General features: G+C 38.8%; 1 protein-coding gene across 6 annotated transcripts in view; it reads right to left on the bottom strand.

The window, feature by feature from the left end:
* The window catches only part of CCNH (cyclin H), a 56,195-nt gene extending 36,806 nt beyond the window's left edge, over positions 1-19,389 (bottom strand). For 2 of the 6 annotated variants that reach the window (XM_044265988.1, XM_044265969.1), the window contains exons 1-7: positions 19,113-19,388; positions 16,521-16,643; positions 14,254-14,327; positions 13,024-13,234; positions 8,210-8,373; positions 4,765-4,835; positions 2,005-2,116 (exon numbers count right to left, since the gene is read on the bottom strand). In XM_044265988.1, the coding sequence (XP_044121923.1) occupies positions 2,005-2,116; positions 4,765-4,835; positions 8,210-8,373; positions 13,024-13,234; positions 14,254-14,327; positions 16,521-16,643; positions 19,113-19,229 (872 nt within the window). In that variant the 5' untranslated portion in view covers positions 19,230-19,388. Of the gene's footprint in view, positions 1-2,004; positions 2,117-4,764; positions 4,836-8,209; positions 8,374-13,023; positions 13,235-14,253; positions 14,328-16,520; positions 16,644-18,970; positions 18,992-19,112 lie in introns of those variants that run through there. The other 4 variants (XM_044265979.1, XM_044265995.1, XM_044266014.1 and 1 more) reach the window with 4 other exon arrangements.
* Between the last annotated feature and the right edge of the window lie 559 nt (positions 19,390-19,948).

Raw genomic sequence — 19,948 nt, 5'->3', positions numbered from 1 at the left:
ATTAAAATACCAATGTGATACTGTTTTCTCACCCAGCCTGACAAAAGTTAAAGACTGACACTCCAACAGTTGTACAATATGTATGAAAGCATTCATAGAGAAAAAACCACTTATTTCATACACGCATGCAGAGAAAAGACTGGCAAAGGTATAAACCAACTAGATACTACCTCTGAGGTCACAACTGGATTTGGATTTTGGTCAAAGAGAACTTTGGTTTACCTGTACTGACTTCAGTAATGACAACAGAGTTAACTGTTTGTGTCATGAAAAAGAAAAAGAATTTTAAAGACCAGGAAAACAAATTATTTTGTCCTGAAGTAATGCTTGTCACTGTGGTCCACAGAACAGTCATGAACCATTTTCAGTTTGCAGTAAGGTGAAGTAAAGAAACAGACTGTTTAGAAAATTTTACATTAATTCCATCGATTAATTTTATGACTTACTAAAATCTAATAAAATTTCAACTTGTGTTTTGTGTATTTCATTCTAGTAATTTGTTATTTATTGCATTTTATCTTGCATTTTTTTTTTAAAGTCCTTTTTTGATAGCCGAAAAGCAGTCCCCGCCAAGTACTCACAAAAATGCAGAATTTGCTTGATATAGTAAAAAAAGCACATAGCAACTTGGAGTAAGAGGTACTCTGGCAGTTAGCAATTTTGGATTATAGACCATTCATAGTTAACCCAGCTAAGAAGGATAAATCAGTAGTCCAGTGGTGTGATCCAGAGGGTGATAAATTTCTTTATATGGTCAATTCACCTTGTAGGCTGTACAGTTCACTTGTGTCACAACTACCTAACTCCTGCTGCAGCGTGAAAAGACCCACAGACAGTACGCAAACTAATGGGCATGTCTCTGTTCCAGTACAAGTCTTTGTAAAAACAGGTAGTAGTTCACATTTGGCCTCTGGGCCAGTTTGCCAATCTTTGGTCTAAGCTGACTTCAAAATCAATATGAAAAGAATACAGTTGCAATACTTTGATTTATTCAAGTTGACATTTCTTTACTTCTCTGTAACCACTCTTCATTACGGAGTTACCACTGAAGCCCACAAATGAGATCTACCAATTTTAAGTTCTATGCTGAGCCATGCCTTGCAGTGACAGCTACGATACAATAAAGTAGTCCCACATTTTGCATGTTTCATAAATCCTTGGATAGTCTCCTGTGACTCTGTAAAGAATTTGAGCCACGTGTACCTGGATCTGAAGGCCACAGAATACTGTCCTGGTTTCTCAGACATTATGCAGTACAGTATATTCACCAATAACAGATCAAAAACATCTCAGATGCATCTTCACTATAAGCTGGCAGTGTTAACTCCCACTAAATATTAATAAGGTAGAACTTTGGAATCAATGTATTCCATAGAAAAAAAAAAACCAACTTTTCTCATTACCATTCCACACCCCTACCTTAAATTCCTAAAAGATGAGATTTGAGTAGATCCTTCAATTTGCAAAGCACAAAGAACCCTAATTCTGTGATTTCCACATTCAGCCTACAAATCAGTGAGAGACCTTATAGGTGTTCCTTATGGCTGCCAAGAAAATACCCAACAGCACATTTTCCTACTTAATCTGTCTTCAATTTAAAGTTCATCCCTGAAAGAAAACAGGCCAACTTTCCCTGCTGTAGCTAACAGAAGTAAATCTGAAACAGTATACTTTTTCTCTCAGACAAGGTACCAGACCTCCAAAGAACCCAAATATTAAAAGACAGTACGAGGTTTGGAGATTCCCTAGAAAGACTCTAGAGGTCCCTTGAGAAATAACAGACAGGACCTGCAAGCCAAAGAATACATTAGTCATATGAGGAGAAAGCCAAACTTCTGTCTGGTGTTTAATCTTGTTAGAAATATCCACTCGATTAAAGACAACCCAACTTAATGGGTAGTCATTTTTCCCCACAAAAGCAAACATTCACCAATTAAGTGACTTTTTAGGATGAGCTAGCCTCAAGAACAATTCTACCCAACCTTAACACCCCCACCTACTTACGTAATTACATTAAGGGCAAGCTCAGCAGAGTGACATCTCTCTAGCTTCTGTTTCAGAACAGCAACTTCTTCAGATCTGGGTGGCTCATATTTTTTTACCAAGTTTCTCATACCTATGTGGAGACAAAAAAGATTTATACTAGATAATAAAAAGTCCTGTTCCTGTAAGGGAGCTGAGTATTTTCCCAACTTACTATGGGAACAATAACAAAACTCTTGAAATGTGATTATTACCAGCATTTGCAATGTTCTGCATTAAAATCCAGTAAATACCATACGTGCAGTAATTACAGTGGTCTCCTGCTTAGCCCATATCATATACAGCATAAAAAGAAGCACGTTCTTCAACCTAGTCAGTACTTTTTCCAAATCCCACCATGGTCACTTTTTCAGATTTAAGGCTTTAAAAATCCATGATTCAGTGAACATCCTTTGTTCTCTGCCAGCTGTATTTATAACATTCTGCGCTACAGATGGTGGCCCAAAGACTGTATTTACAAAGGAAACCATTAGGTGACATGAAATAAAGGGAGGACACTTAGTAAAAATGTGTCAATGATCCTTTGCTTCAAAAAAATACAGCACCTAGACAATAAAGCATCACCAAGAAAACAAAAATGTCCACCTTAGGCTAAAAGTGAACTACTGTGTCAGTGACTTTCAACTGCCAAAATGTCCTCTCCCCTGGTCTGTTTGTATTATTCAACTGCAATAAACCAAAGAATGTTAAGTCTCAGGAATTTTTAGGGGAATGGTGAGAGATCCAGGGCTTATTAGCCAGCCACATGTGCCAAACAGGCAGAGCTTGCTGGACTGTAAACAAAGCAGTGTTTTCAACTGAATTAATACTTGTGGCTTGATTATCTTTGTTCCAAAAACTTAGGAATAAGATACTTAATATTGTTATAACGCTGAGTGTTCTGTCAAAAGCTATAAAACAAGTGGAGTAAAACGAAGGAACTGAGAAGAAATCAGTCAAAAGCTGTTAGCTGTGTGATGAGCACAGGGGGTTATCTTTAAGGCTCGTTTTACCTACTAAATCCTTGATCCTAAGATCTCTGGCTGAATCACAGCGTTGGAAGTGCACCCTCTAGTGGTTAAACTGAAGACCTACAGTTTTATGATTCGTAAATCACAAATCCATCACTCCCAATTGAAGGAAGCCCTCAAGATCACTTCAAGCAGAGAATCAAGAAATGTTATTTACATGCCCTGAAACAGCGTACCTTCTGAAATATAAAACATATAAAACACACTTACTACCCTCATCCAAGATCACGATTTTTAATCTCCTATTTATTGGCTTATTGGCTTACCCAGTATTTCAGCTACATATTTAGTTAACAAGGACAAGTAGCACAAACACAAGGGAGACAAACACAGATGACTTTTAACTCTAATTCTTAGTAGCCATGAGCCTTCAGTGATACACAGTCAAGAATGAAGGAAGGAGAGGGGTGGGTAATCTCTACTCACCCATTAAGACAGGGTTTCTCAACACTGGCACTGCCAACAGTTTGGGCTGGAAAATTCTTCAATGTGAGAGGCTATATTTGTTTTCTGAGTCAGCTATTAAAAATTACTCTAAGCTCAGTAAGTCCTGAAACAACAGAAATGGATTCTCCTTTCACAGTTCTGAAGCCCCGGAGTCTGAAATCAGTTTTACTGGGCCAATATCAAAATGTTAGCAGAGCCCCATTCCCTCTGGAGGCTCAAGGTGGAAATCCATTTCTTCCTGTTCCAGCTTCTGGCTCCCAGCATCCCCTTGCTTGTGGCCATATAACTCCAATTTTTAAGGTTTGCATCTTTAAATCCTTCTCTGTGTTTTGTCTTCTCTGTCAAACCTTCCACCGCCTTTTTTTTTTTTTTTAATATTTTATTTATTTATTTGACAGACAGAGATCACAAGCAGGCAGAGAGGCAGGCAGAGAGAGAGGGGGAAGCAGGCTCCCTGCTGAGCAGAGAGCCCGATGTGGGGTTCGATTCCAGGACCCTGGGATCATGACCTGAGCCGAAGGCAGAGGCTTTAACCCACTGAGCCACCCAGGCGCCCCTTCCACTGCCTTTCTTTAATAAAGACTCCTGTGACCTGGATATCCAGGATATCCATCTCAAGATCTTCAAACTGTAACAGCTTTCTAAGGTAACATTCATGGTTTCTAGGGATTAGGACTCTTTGGGGAGTCATTCTTCAGCTTATCAAGGGGCTGCACTGAATTATAAGATGTTTAGGAACATTCTTCTACCAGCTAGATGCGAGTACTAGCCACTCCCCAACCCCCTAAGTTCAGACAGCCAAAAGTGTCCCAGATACTACAAAAATCACACCTAGTGGAGAACCACGACTTTTGTAATACCAACATGACTAGCAAATAATGGGAACTAATTAAAGCTGATTACAAAACAACCCCAAATTTAAGTATTATCTTTAATTTGGTTCCCCTTAGATCTTCTCCTGTGCCTGTCATATATCTGTGTACACTTCAAAAGGACTCGGTTTTAAACCTTAACCCTTTCTGAATCTTCTATTTTCACTTTCCTAATAAGTTCTCTATGTGTACAAACTACTTCCTTTCATGATCACTCTACTTGGTCTCCATCGATGAATGTATCCTTAATGCCTCCATGACCCAGTAAATCAATGAAAGTAAATCTAAACAAAAATCTATATGATTGATACCTGAAGTTAAATATCAAGATGATATTTAGAAAGTAGCTTCGTAATAGAAGAACATTTTATAAAGTGTCCTGTTTTACTTACTTTTCATTATATCTAGTAACTGTGACAAGCCAGTTCTGTTCTCTTTCAGCATCAGACTTTCTGACAAATAACTGGTAGAAAAAGGAAAAACATTTTAATCTACTGAATACATACCGCATCTTGAGAAACATGACATCATAAATTAGTTTCCCCCACGTTCGTTTCACAAATTAAAAATTAATTTACATTAAAAGTATTAAATAACCATACTTCAAACTCCACAAAACTATATACTCTAACTATTATAGTCTTAAGGATTTAATACAACTTAGTTTAAAAGATGTTTAATATCCAAATTATTTTGCCTAAATTTTGTAATATATAAACTTTCAGAGGGAAAATGGTTATGAATACAACATATCGAGTATTGACTGTTACTACTGTTAAATGTTTAATATATAAACTCTACGAATCTAACTTCATTTTACAATCTGAATAATTTGAGTAATTGAGCAATTTGAGCAATATGAGTCACAGGCACAGACAAGTCATGATCTTGTCCCCTGCCCAAAGTCATAAAGCTAGGAAGTAGCAGAGCTGGAACATGGTACTAGTAAGGATTCTCTCTTCCCTTAATAGCAAGTTAACTATAAGTGCTCTTCTTGGGACTAACAGGTATTCAAACCAGTTAAGAATATCCTCATGCTTTGGGGTGCCTGGTTGGCTCAGTCATTAAGCATCTCCCTTTGGCTCGGGTCATGATCCCAGAGTCTTGGGACAGACTCCTGCACCAGTCTCCCTGCTCAGCGGGGAGCCTGCTTCTCCCTCTGCTTGTGTTCCCTCTCTGGTTGTCTCTGTCAAATAAATAAATCTTTTGAAAAAAAAAAAATATCCTCATGTTTTGCAAATCTATTACATCTATAAATCAAAGTGTTAATACTTTTCCATAAATGGATATAAAGCCTCATTATCAACTTTCTGGCAACCAATGATAGCAGCATGAAAATAATTTCTATATTTAAATATTTAGCTACTCTGAACTTGATACTTAATTGATAAAAGCCCAAGTGAACAGACTGTGAAGGCATAAGTAATCTTTCAAACACAAGTAGAAAGAAATTATTAATTTCTCTGAAAAATGGCAAAATGAGTAAATGGTGAAATACAGTTAAAGCAGACAATTTTTTAGGAAATTTTGTTGCCTTCTTTTAAACTATCCAGATTATTTAAATGATCCTGCATAAGTTTTGATAGCTAAATTTGATGTTAACAACTTCATCATCTATGATGAGAATTAATTTTAGATATAAGAATCAACTCCCTTAATAATATACATTTGTGGTTATCAGTAATTCAAAATAACTATTAGTCTTTTCCTTTCTTTTTTCTCCCAAGCCCTCACACTTAAGGCATTTTCTTTTGTTTCTTTTTACTCTTTCTTTTTCATTTCTTAAACATAAGAGCAAAACATTTAGTTCTAAGAGTTATCCGACTAGACTCTGCCTCAATGAACTTGTAAGTTAGCAACTCAATCTCAATACTGAATTAGAATTTTAATATTTTGATTAAAAAAATCCATAAGCAAGCAGGAATATTTAAGAAGTCAAGCTAGGAGATGAAAAATAAATCGAAATCCAGTAAAAGAGAAGACAACTCAGAACTAACAAAAGAACATCCTGTGAGTATTAATCTAAAGCGTCACCCAGAATATAATAGCACAAGGGCTTTCCCTTTCTGAAATCAGCAATAAATGTAAAGGCAATTTCAGTGTGTCCCTGGAGTTTACAAAGTAAATCAGAAGTTAAGAATGATTTACAAATACTTCCTCAAAAGGAAAAGAAATGCCCAACTCTTCACAGTCCCTGGGAAATTCAAAAGTGTATTTAATTTGTCATGAGCCCAAGTTACCACAGTTTCAGTTTCAGCTATCTGAGATGGTAACGACACCTCCAAGATGACATAAGCTTCATCCCTCTCCGTAAGAATCTCACCACTGGAGAATCTGCATACACACGGCATCGGATATGATGCTTCTATTCAGACATCTGGCTATCTGACTTGTAGAAAAGAGGCTTTCTTCTCTTAGAGAATGGAAGCTTCACATCTAAACTCCACAGATATCAATAATCTGCTGTCTTTCCTAACGAGAACAAGGACTAATAGCTTTGTTCATTCTAACAGTACAGTGCATGGTACAGAGAAGGCACTTGATAAAAGTTTTGTTTAGTCAAATAAATGGAGGTATACATCACTTAGGGATTAAAAGTATATATTTATGTACATTTGGTGAGCTGTGTTTGTGGAGAAGAGGCATACCATGAATCAAAAACAAGCCCACAATCCCTTATCTTGCATTTGTTTTTAAATTCATAAACTGTTCAAGTTTTGGAAAGGGAACCTAGGGAAAGTACCAAGAAATGTGCAAAAATGCAGTGATGTCAGGGGATGTAGCCTGTTACCAGTACATTCGTATTTCTGTAAGGAAACATAAATTCTCCCATTAAGCTGAATAAAGACTAAATCACATCTGTTCATGTTTGCTACCACCATTATCCATGGATTTTGAAATTTTGGATGAGGGGATTACAAACATGGAGAACAGTATAAGTTTAGAAAATCTTACCTTTCTCAGATTTTTCTAGGACTAAGATCAGGCAGAACTTCAAAGGTCACAAAGAAATTATAAAAATTTACAAAATCTAACTTGCTACTAGCCTGTGTTTCAGTTACAAACCAGTATGAAAACAGTGTTTAATTAATCTGTGCACAAGATACTGCAGAGAGTCAAGTAAGGTTAATTCAGGTAAAGGGCTTGTACAAAGCCCGGTTCTCACTGTGCATTTATGTATCAGCTGTAGGTGTCTACAGCTCAGGTGCAATTCATATGGACATCCCCTGAAGCATTACTCATTCTACAGATCTTTACTGAATGCCACATGCCACAGAGGCTCCACAGCAGGAGAAGGACAATAAATCAGGCAGACATATTTGCCAAGCACGTGTTGCTTAAAGTTCACAAAACTTCTCTGTTCACTCTTTACAGACAGCTCTATCAGTCTTTGCAGGATCACTTGATTTACTTCTACATTGGTCATAAAACGGATCCTCTCAGCTCAAAGACACTCAATTTTTAAAGATTTCTTTAAAAAGGTGACAGGGCACCTGGGTGGCTCAGTCCCTTAAGCATCTGCCTTTGGCTCACCTCATGATTGCAGGGTCCTGGAATCAAGCCCCACATTGGCTCTCCCTTTCCCTATGCCCCTTTCCCCCTACTTGTGCACTCTTGCTCTCTTTCTCAAATCAATAAATCTTAAAAAACAAATAAAAATTTAAAAAAATCTTAAAAAATATATAAAAGGTCATTTCATTTCTTCTGTTGCCCTCGCCAACCCTCTGAAACACAGTACATATAAAGGACTAAGTCACAAACTGAATAGCACTTAAAAATTCACTCTCCAGAAAGGGATAAACTGAGTCTGATCAAAGCTAAAACACAGATTAATACCTTTCCATAGTAATTCCTGCTCGAGAGGCACTAGATAAAATGGCAGTCAGGGCAATCTGGGAAGGTGTGTATAAAAGGTAAGCATCCGTCAATGCAATTCTATTAAGAAAGTCATCAGCTGTTTTCCTCAGCATCTCTGGATTCTCCATCATGGGATAGCGAGTCTAGAAAGAAAGTTTGCAAATGAAATCACTTCTGAGAGTTAATGCAATAATAATAGTTCAAAAATATTTATATTAACAAGAAAATGCTTAATACAGGATTCTTTTGTTTACAAAAGTAACACCCCATGGGTGCCTGGCTGTCTGCACTGGTTAAACACCTACTATTGATTTCGGCTCAGGTCACGATCTCAGGGTCCTGGGACTGAATCCCCTGTGGAGCCCAGTGCTTACTCAGCAGGAAGTATGCCTGAGATTATTTCCCTCTGACTCTGCTCATGTATGTTCTAACAGATAAATTTTTTTCTTTAAGATTTTTTTTAATCTACTGACAGACACAGATCACAAGTAGGCAGAAAGGCAGGCAGAGAGAGAGAGAGAGGGGGGAGCAGGCTCCCCACGGAGCAGAGAGCCCAATGCGGGGCTTGATCCCAGAATCCTGGATCATCCCTGAGCTGAAGGTAGATGCTCAACGACTGTGCCACCCAGGTGCCCCAACTAATAAATAAATCTTTAAAAAAAAAAAAAAAAAAAAAAAATCTCAGCTTAACCTTTCCATCTAAGATTGTTTTTTTTTTCATGAGAATGTATCAAAAGTGTAATCATTAAACTCTGCATGTTTGAAGGATCTGTTTTTCCTTAGTGACTTTCAAACTTTTTTTTTTTAAGATTTTATGTATTTATTTGGCAGACAGAGATCACAAGCAGGCAGAGAGGCAGGCATGGAGGGGGTGGGAAGCAGGCTCCCTGCTGAGCAGAGAGCCCAATGCAGGGCTTGATCCCGGGACCCTGAGATCATGACCTGAGCTGAAGGCAGAGTCTTAACCCACTGAGCCACCCAGGCTCCCCTAAACTTTTCTAATCACAACTCATAATAAGAAATATATGCTTTAAGATAATTTATCTGAAGCTCCCAGTATAGGACTTGGCACTGTTCTAATTTACGTTAATCCCTCTCTTTGTCCTTTTCAACCTGAGAAGGAAGGGGAAGAGAGGTTTGAAGCTGACCTAAGAAAGGCACATCCCAAGGTAAAGGCTTCCCAGGCAATCCACCTTGGAGTCAGCTGGAATTCAGCCATTTAGGAATCAAGGCACCACCTCATCCACATTTGAAATTTCTGCTACTTAAAATTTACTTTTGGGAAGTAAATGGAGATGGGGCTGGTTTGTTTTGATTACAGAATTATTTTTAGAATATGCTCAAGAAATACAGATGAGCCCATATTCTCTGAAAACTCTTCCTACACTGAACTCTAAATCCTAAACCCTTAGATGTATTTCAGATATCCACATTCAAGTCCCAAGGCACTAAAAAAATCTCTTCTACACTCAACAGAATACCGAGTCAACTGTACAGTTACACCCGTGTCTTATTATCCAGAAATGCCTGACCTCTGCTATGAGAAATTCAGACATTCCACTATGACCACAGTACTCCTTTCCCCTAATATATTTGCTCAGTTACTTCACAGCTATTCCCCAAGTTCCTCCTCAGATCCTTTGGTCCTTTATCCCTTTATCTGTCTACTTGCTCCCTCTCACCAGCGTCCGCTGATCCTCACTTCCCTCCAGAATTCCCTGACCCATTATGCTGCCAACATATTTCAGACAAAACTTGAACAACGGCTGAATTCAAGTGATTTTCTGCTTTGTAACTATATCCACATTTCTGGGTGCTGCAACAGAAAACAATACCACCAAGGGGTCTAGTATTATTACTATAAATTCAAGTTCACGGACTTTAGGAGGGCTCTCAACACTGCCTAACTATGATAATATTCCATAGAAAATTAGTTCTCCCACGTGTCACTGTGTTCAACATTTTCCACCTGTCTCAATGTCTCGTAATTTTCAGAAACTCCATCACTCTTCTGCCTTTAACAAAGAAAGACATTCCCATTTCCTGTCAGCACCAATCCCCAGGCATAATACGGTCCTCAACCCATGCTTACCTCTATCCCTCTGTTCAAAGAGCTATTATTCTCTCAAGGCCAATTATACTTTGCTTTGAATCCCATGCCAGTCCCTTCCACCTTACTCCAGAGACAAACTTGAGCTACTTATTTTTCTTCACTTCTTCCTTTAAGCTTTCTCTCATTACTAGCTCTCCACATCAGTTTCTTCCACAAAACACGAAAACCATCTCTCATCTATTTCTAGGAGATCCACTATCTTCTCAATCAATCATCTTTTTCCACTTCAAAAATCAAGCTGTTTAATCCAGGTTATAAATACTTGTTTTCTCACCTGCTATCTATTCCCCAACTGGCTCCAATCAGCTTCCTTCCTCCACATTCAATGGAGACTAATTTCACAAAAATCACAGATGACCCTTGTGGCACTAAATCCAGCAAACATTATCCTTTTGCTTCTATTTTGCCTGAATTCTGGACAGGATTAGAGAGTGACGCATACTCGTAAAAGTACTCTACTTCACTTTTCCAGAAAGTCCTACCTCTCTGGATATTCTTCAATCTCCTTAATAGCTTCTTATATTTCTCTTAACTACCATTTACTTATTGAAAATAATTTATTTTTTGGCGTGAGTGTGAGAACAGGGGTGAGGCAGAGGTGGAGGGAGAGAATCTTGAGCAGACTCCATGCTCGCTGAGGACAGTGCAGCTTGATCTCATGACGCTGAAATCATCACCTGATCCGAAACCAAGAGCTTACCTGACTGAGCCACCCAGGTACCCTTCTCTACCCTTTAAATGGTCCATTGGGCAGTCCACTTTAAATTTTCTGGGAGCAACAACACCCAAATCTATACCTATAGCTTTGCCATCTTCTCCCACCTCGTGACACCCTTGATGCTTGCAGGAATTGGAAATTATGTCTCAAATCAGATTCATCAACCCTGAACCCTCCACTATCAACAAATCTGTGCTATGCCAGTGTTTTCTGTATCAGGGAGTGAACGAACCACCATTACCTATATGCTTAGGCCAGAAACCTGGGGGTTCTTCCTCTGTTTTCAAGCTCTTTATGAAATCAATCCTCAGACTCTAGTGATTCTGACTAGTATCTCTTAAGTCCAGGAAGCTCTCTCTGTACTCACAGCCACTATAAGTCAAACCAACCACCATCTTTTGCCTGGACTACTATTTTTTTATTTTTTCAGTGTTCCAAGATTTATTGTTTACGCACCACACCCAGTACTCCCTGCGATATGTGCCCTCCTTAAATACCCACTGCCAGGCTCACCACCCCCCACCCCTCCCCTCTGAAACCTTCAGTTTGTTTCTCAGAGTCTATAGTCCCTCATGGTTCGTCTCCCACTGATTTCCCCCAACTACTTCCCTCCTTCACCCAATGTCCTGAGTTATTCCTTATGCTACACAAGTAAGTGAAACCATATGATACTTGACTCTCTCTGCTTGACTTATTTCACTCAGCATAATCTCTTCCAGTCCCATCCATGTATGGACCGTATCTTCTTTATATGTATATATGGACCATATCTTCTTTATCCATTTGTGCCTGGACTACTCTTAACAGCATCTTACTGTTTCCGTTCATAGATTCTAATCCATTCTCCATATTATGCCTGACACATACATACGTGCAATAAATAGCTGCTGCAGACTGATGCAAGAACTTGCCAACAGGATTTTTTTTTAACTGCAAACTACAATGCTGCCCAGACTTAAGCCTTATGCTGGTCCTGTTGCTCTATTCAAAATCCTTAATATCACCTCCACAGTCCAGGACTCTACCTTCCACTCAGGCAGCACTCCGTGGCAGTCTTCCTCCTCTATCTCTAAGCTCCATTTAGGTTCTTTAGTGCACCACAGTTTCTTCAATCTGGACCTTTGACCAAAGAAGTCTCTCTAATTGGGATGTTCTTCTAACTACCGAATTCCTCCTCTTGCTCTGATTTTCACTCTAAATGACCCTTTCTCACAGCTATCTTTTTCCTCTCAATCTGCCATCCTGTTCTAAAGTATCCCTTCCTCCTATGGCACTTAGCACACTGGATATATGATTATCATTCCCATTAGACTGTAAGACCTATGAAAGTTGAAGATGTTCTAAATCCTTAAGCACAATGTTTTGGCATATGGTACATACCCAAATCTGGCCGCTCAACTGACGTGAATGAACCAGTTTGTGACTTCCACTTTGACTTCAGTCACACTATCCAAGTCCCCTTTCAGGGTCCAAACAAAACAACCTGAGTTGCTTTTGTCAATGCTTATTTCCTTATATTTTTGATACCTCCCTATTGATTCAAGTTTGCAATGCACTAAAAATGTTAATCACTTTGCAATATTCTAGTTAAAATTTATGTGGTTCTTTAAATGAGACCCATGGAAGTATACTTCAGAGTTAGAAGAATAAACTTAAGTCTTCAAAAGCATTACTCCAAACTGGCAGTGATCCTCATTAGAGTTCTTAGACAAGTATCTGCAGATCTACTAAATGATTAGCTCTGGAACTGCAGCCCAACAATCTGAGTTAACAAACCTTCCAGGTGGCACTGAAATTTGAGAACTATAGTACCAGAGGTCCAAGCTGAACTCACATTTCAGATGAGCTTATGTTGTAACAACTAGGATGATTACAAGTAATAATAAAATTTTGATTTTTCTGGTTAAAGAATTAGCAAAGGTATATATTCTAATAGTTAATTTTTTCTATCAACAAGATTACCTTTAAATCAATGAGAAAGCCCTCAAACGGTCTATATGGATTGTGGACAATAAGGTGGAAATTAAGTTGCTGTATAAGTAGTAGTTCATATTCCAAAATCTGTTCAAGTGCCTTTTCTTGTCCAAGAGGACTCTCCCGCAGATTTCCAACGAACTGTGGACTAGATACATTGAATTCATCTACTTTGCAGGCCAAAAATGCACAAGTGAGCCTAGAAGAAAAAAAATAAAGGGATGGGAATGGGATCTCTAAATACTTTAAGAAGTATCTGAATATTTTATTAATAAAAATAAGTTCTAAAAATGACTAATATTAACAAGTGACTATGCCCGACATTGCAGGAAATTTATAAAAAAAAAAAAAGAGTTTTCTGTTCAAGCTTTTATCCATTAGAAGACTGTAATAGGATGAACTGTATAACCTTGTCAACAGCATTCAACCACTATTGACTTAATGGCAGTTTCATATAGTTCAACATAAACATCTGGAAAAATAAATGCAGAATAAGAGTACTTTGAATCATGAAATGTAGGTGGAAGAACACAACGGTATACACAGATGGAAGAAAGCAGGGGAAGCCAGGGAAGACAGGTAGGTTAAAGGAAGACTGTGGAAGGCCATCAGTAAAATCTCTGAAGGCATTTCATTAGAGATTATTACCTCGGCAACCTATGAACTCTCACAGCTACTACCATAAATTTCAGAGTGAGCATCTAGTAATAAAATTATCACAAAAATCAAGATTGGAAGTAACAAGGACCTGACCTAGACTGGTAGAAAAGAAAATGAAAAAGGGAGAAAATAAACAGGGACAATGTGATTGAGAGCAAGCTCTTTGAGGAGTCTCATACTAGCTTCATATTTATTTCCAATGGACCTTTGTTCAATTGAAATGAATCTGGAGCTACAAAAATTGTAAACCGATTGATACAGAAAGAGAGGAGGTACCACGAATGATTCTTGGAGCAACAAAGAGAAGAAAGGTACCACTAAGAGAAAGAGGTATTAGGGAATTTAGTTTGAGAAAAACAGAATTTGAATATGGACAAGTTGAAGTTCAGCTGCCATCAGTATTACAGGGAGGGTAGTACTATAGATGTATAAGGAGTATAAGGATAGTATAAGTTCAAAACAGAATGCAACTCTATTTACCCCTTATTAAGAAATCATTTAATCCACACAAATAAAGGTTTTCTTAAATGAAAATCAGTAAGTTAGAATTATACTCACATTATTATCCGGGGGTGATATTCCATTACTGAGTTATTAAGATAGAAACGCTTGAAATACATACAAGCTGTACCCTAAGATTAAAAATAATACGTTATCAGAATCTAGTCACACATACATGTTAAATTTTATTCAAAACATTTTTTAAACTAACTCATGCAAAGATTTCTTTGAAAAAGTTACCCATACAAAATACCAAAACTACTTCTTTTTTAATAAAATAAATTGTGATGAATTACCATGGAAATGTTATAGCCAAAAGACCCTTTGTTGTCCTTCCTCACTCACCCTGGTTACCTTTCCTATGGTCACTGAATGACTTTTAAAAAGTTTGTGCGTGTGTTTGTTTCAGACTTCAGAGTAACAAACACCAGCTTAGATTAGAAAAAAAATCGAGAAACAGACAAATATTCACAGCTTAACCAGTCAATCTGGTGGAAAAAATTGACAGAATTAACACAGTTGGGCAGTAAGCCTTCTCTCTAAATCCACTTTGGATCTGTGCAATAGAACTATGATCAGGTTGCCAAACTAAACAATAGAAACAGCACCTACCATTTTACTGACTGAATCCCATGTGTCAAGCATCAAGCTATCATCGTGCTTTATCCTTACAACAGCTTGGTGAGGTATGGCTGTCTCCACTTCACAGAGAAGGAAACTGACCATCAGTAAGGTTAACTGTCTTGTTTGGGGTCACACATATAATACGGAACAGGGATGGATTCAACTAAGACCTGCCTGTACTTTTAACCATCATGTCATTTGGCTAGAACCAATGAACAGATGTTTATCTATTTTAAGTTAGAAAAAGTTTCCTTTTAAATATTTTAAAAATTTAGCTTTGTCATTCTTTGTGAAACAAAACAACAAAAAAACTTCATCAGTTTTAAATAAGCATGTTATACAAAGACAAATTCCACAAAGAAGTTCATGCAAGAATTCAGTTTCTTCCTCTGAAAAAACTCAGTAATAAATTACTATTATGTTATAGTTCTTCTATCAGAAAAACATGGAACCAAATCTAGAAACAACTAGTTAAGTCCATCTAAAATTCTTTATAAATTTTTCATCTCTCAGATGAAGGTCAGGTAAACTAAAAAAAAAAAAAAAAACAAAAAATAAAAACAAAAAAAACAAAAAACAAACAAAACAAAACAAAAAAAACACTGTATTTTTGAACTTGGTTTTTTTTTTTAAGATTTTATTTATTTATTTGACAGAGAGAGATCACAAGTAGGCAGAGAGGCAGGCAGAGAGAGAGGGGGAAGCAGGCTTCCTGCTGAGCAGAGAGCCCAACAAGGGGCTCGATCCCAGGAACCTGGGATCATGACCTGAGCTGAAGGCAGAGGCTTTAAACCACTGAGCCACCCAGACACCCCTGAACTTGGTATTTTCAATATACCTCTATTTTTTTCAACTTTAAAAATGGAGATTATTTCCTGAGGTGTTATTCTCTATTGAGTCATAAGTTATTCACTCCATACAACTTTAAAAGTTAAGATAGACTTTCACTTAAGACAGACCTTCATATTTGATATTCACAGCAAACCTGTAAGATAATTATGAAACAATGTTTTATAATCCTCCTCTTTTATCTTTCAGCTTTTCAACCTCAGTCTATATTCAATAAATAAGAATACACACTAAAAGAACAATTTCAAGGACAGTGCATTAAGTCCCTATAGCCATAAAACTCTAACTACCTGTTTCTCCTCAACACTGCCACAACACAGTAACCACACCCACACAAATGAAGTCCTCAGAACCATACATCTGAAACAAACACAAGACAATTTTTTACCCAAAGATAAATCTCCAGGTTTATCTCCTAATCAAGGTTTAAAAACTTCTATGGCATGAGTTTTAGCTGGGGCATCTGACTGCAAAAGATGATTGAATGACTTATTTCAAACGTGTTTGTCAGATTTGAAAAGACACTAGTTTATGTTCTTCTCCCAGTTCTATTGGTCATTAGTTGGGAACCTAGAGAGAAAGTAGTATTTTCTCTGTAAAATGAGGATGTTATGACCTGTCTAGCAGACCTCAAAATTCTTTTGACAATGAAATGAGAATGAAAATACTTTGTAAGAAATGATACAGGAATTCCTAAGTTAAGGAATTTATCAAAAAAATACATAAAGTGACAAAAACGTGAACACATAAATTTGCCTAAAGTGGGCAGAGAACTGAGTTACAAGTTTAGAAGAGTTCAGATTTCAGAGGTCAGCTAAAGGACATTATACTTTATTACTATCGTAACTTACCACAACAGACCTTGGCATTGCTGGCTTAAACACCGAACAGAATTCTAATAATCTCTTCTCATAGTATTTGCAAAGCACCATTTCTTCATGAGGCTCAAGAAAGACTGGATCATTTGGAAGAACCTTTAGACCAAAAGTTACAACAAAAGTTCAATGAAATGCTCTTAAAATACTTTTCTCTGTCCAGGTTAAGTTTAGTTTGTATCTCCAACCAAAGGGAAATATGCCATATATCATTTCCTCTTTATAGAGCTGCTAATTATTACACAAAATAGTTTTAGTGAAATATTTGCTAAACTAAAACTATGCCATCATTTCATAATTTCTTAGACTGTCAGCTGGACATTTGCTTCATTAGGGTAAAAAGAATCATGACAGAGGGTGTGCACACTCACTTGTTTGATGTCAGTTATAAATCAAAAATAAGATACATACTGTCATTGATTGGAAAGCTTTCAACATCCCTTTCTCAGTCACTAAGTCACACAGGTTGAGGTAAAAATCGACAAGTGTCTCAAGGATGATTATGACACTTAAAATATTCCCATTTGTCTTTATAAACTCTCCACAGAATACATTAGATGATTAATATTACAACAATTTTACAACAAATATCTACTAGGCAGTTTTTTTTTTTTTTAAGATTTTGTTTATTTAATTGAGAGAGAGAGTGAGCATGAGAGGGAGAAGGTCAGAGGGAGAAGCAGACTGCCTGCTGAGCAGGGAGCCTGACACAGTACCTGATCCGGGACTCCAGGATCATGACCCGGGCCGACGGCAGGTGCTTAATCAACTGAGCCACCCAGGCGCCCCTTAGGCAGTGTTATTATTGGATTAATTATGACTACCAAAAAAAAAAAAAAAAAAGTATACTGAAGTCCTGACCCCCAGTACCTCAGAGTATGACCTTATCTGGAAATGAGAGTTTCTACAAATGTAATTAGTTAAGATGAGGTCACACTGGAGTACAATGGGCTCCTAATCCAATATGACTGGTATCCTTATAACAAGAACATGGGAAGATAAAAACACAGAGAGAACACTATGTAAAGAGGAAGAAGCAAAGGAATACCTAGGGTTACCAGAAGCTGAAAGAGGAAAAGATTCTCCCCTAAAAACTGCAGAATATTCTGACAACAACTTTATGCTAGACTTCCAGTCTCCAGAACTGTGAAACAATAAATTTCTGATGTTTTAAACCACCCAATTTATGCTATTATTTTTAATGTTAGGCCAAGGAAAGTAATACTAATACAAACCTATTTTATAGAGACAGCACGGGATTATGATTCAGAACAGAAATGGGTTCAAAATCCTGGGTCTGCCGCTTACCAGCAATGTAGTCCTGAAAAGTTATTCAACCACTCTATACCTCAATTTCCTCAGCTGTAAAGCAAGGACATTAACAGCATCTACCTCATGGGATAGTTGTGAAGATTAAATGAGCTAGCACTTACTAAATGCTTAGAATACTGCCTGGTACACAGTACAGTCCTTACTACTTCCTGCAGCACAAGAATCAGGGGGTATGAAACAGACATGAGTTAAATGTAAAAAGTAGCTCAGTACCAACAGGTCTGAAACATGGAATCCTTGCTAGAGGGAAGCTTGTACTACAATGGATGGTGGAACTTGTGAAAGAAGAGTAAAACGGCGGGGGGCGGGGAGGGGGCGGAGCTTCTGGGTGGCTCAGTTGTTAAATGTCTGCCTTTGCCTCAGGTCATGATCCCAGGGTCCTGTGATCAAGTCTCACATCAGGCTCCATGCTCAGCGGAAAGCCTGCCTCTCCCTCTCTCCCACTCCCCCTGCTGTGTTCCCCCTCTCTCTCTCTGTCAAGTAAATAATTTTTTTTTTTTTAAAAAAGTGATTCTTTGTTTTTGTTTTTGTTTGCGTCCGAGCTATAACAGAAAGGACTTGGCTGGCAGAACCAAAGTCTAAACCATGTTCAGTCAATAGGTAATGACGGTCTCCTGCCCCCTCCAATCCATACACCACCAGGCTTCCTGAGATCTCTTTCTAAAACAGCATCTGAAAGGCCAATTCCCACTTAAAATCTTTCAAAGATTCCCCATCTCTTCATCATAAGCTCAAATTCCTTACTTCCGCTTACAAGCTCCTGGTCTATAGCTTCTCCAGCCTTTCAAGCTCCTCTACTTGAGCTTCTGCCACACAATCCGGACCATTCGACCGAGCCGCCCTCAACTCTGCAAATTCCGACCTCCCACTTTGCACCTGTGGCTCTGTCAGCCGGGAACGTCCTCTCTCCCCCTCTCCATCAACTCCCGGGAAAAGCCTTCCCCTAACGTATGCTCTTAACTAATAAAAAGCTCTAGTCCCGCACTACGATATCAAGTCTTTTCTTCGCCATGTTACTGATTACTCCTCTGCCCTTTGACTACGTCAATGACGCTGTCGATCTCAGTATCCACAACACCTGGCAAAGTACTCGCCTGTTTCTTAAATAACACGCCCCGCACTCCGCAGAGGCACGGGCAGCGGAGATGAAGGAGTGTGGAAGACCCAGGGAAGGCAGGATAGAGAATGGGGTGGGCAGCAGCTGCTCAAGAATTTAGAAGCCGCCAGACTCCTCACCTTCCCGTTGGCCACCGCTTTGCATTTGAATTTGCGGTTGGCGTCCGCCCGCAGTCGCGCCAGCTGCTCCTCACTGGCGAAAGTCCAGTGCCGCTTCTGGCTACTGTTGTGGTACATCGCGAAAGCCCAAAGCAGGCCCCGGGAGTCTGGGAAAAAACACCCCACACGCCACAACACAGTGAGGGGGAAAAGGCACCTAAGGCATAAACGCGAGCCCACGGAAACCGAGGGCGTGCTTTCGGCCGGCGCCGACGCGTTGACGTTAAGATCATGTGATATTTCCGTCCGCAGTCGCGTTTCCGGAGCGGACTACGAGGAGAACAACCCGTGGGTCCGCCCAGCCGGCATGTGGGTGGAGCCTACGGGTGTACGCCCCCTTTCCGTGAGGCTAGGCCCTAGCTCCGCCCCTTCCCGACAAAATTTAAAGGAGAAGCGACAGGCAGGGATGTCCAAAAGAGAAGGAAGGTGTGGTTACATGGACGCCGACAGGAACAATTTACGTGGAGTAACCAGAAGTGGGCAAAGGACCTGGGAAATTGTCAGCTTTCAAGTAGGGTGTTTAGAGTACGCCTCACTGAAAAGGTGACTTTTGAGAGAAGGCTTTAAAGGTATGAGGGAGTAGGCCTATCAGGTAAAGGGGTCGGGGGGAGAAGGGAGGAGATTTGGGGGCAGACAGACCACTTAAGGTCCTAAGGCAGAAGCATTCCTGAAAATTTTACAGAAGAATGTGCTTGGAACATTACAAAAAACTCATTTCAAAAGACCCTATCCTTTCCCCCTGACCTTTTTCTTCCCCTCTGTTGATTACTAGCTAATATTACTCCATTTCCATATCT

This window comes from Neovison vison, chromosome 1 (genome assembly GCF_020171115.1).
Source record: "Neovison vison isolate M4711 chromosome 1, ASM_NN_V1, whole genome shotgun sequence".
NCBI classification, from domain to species: Eukaryota; Metazoa; Chordata; class Mammalia; order Carnivora; family Mustelidae; genus Neogale; species Neogale vison.
This window is presented reverse-complemented; position numbering and strand designations above follow the sequence as displayed.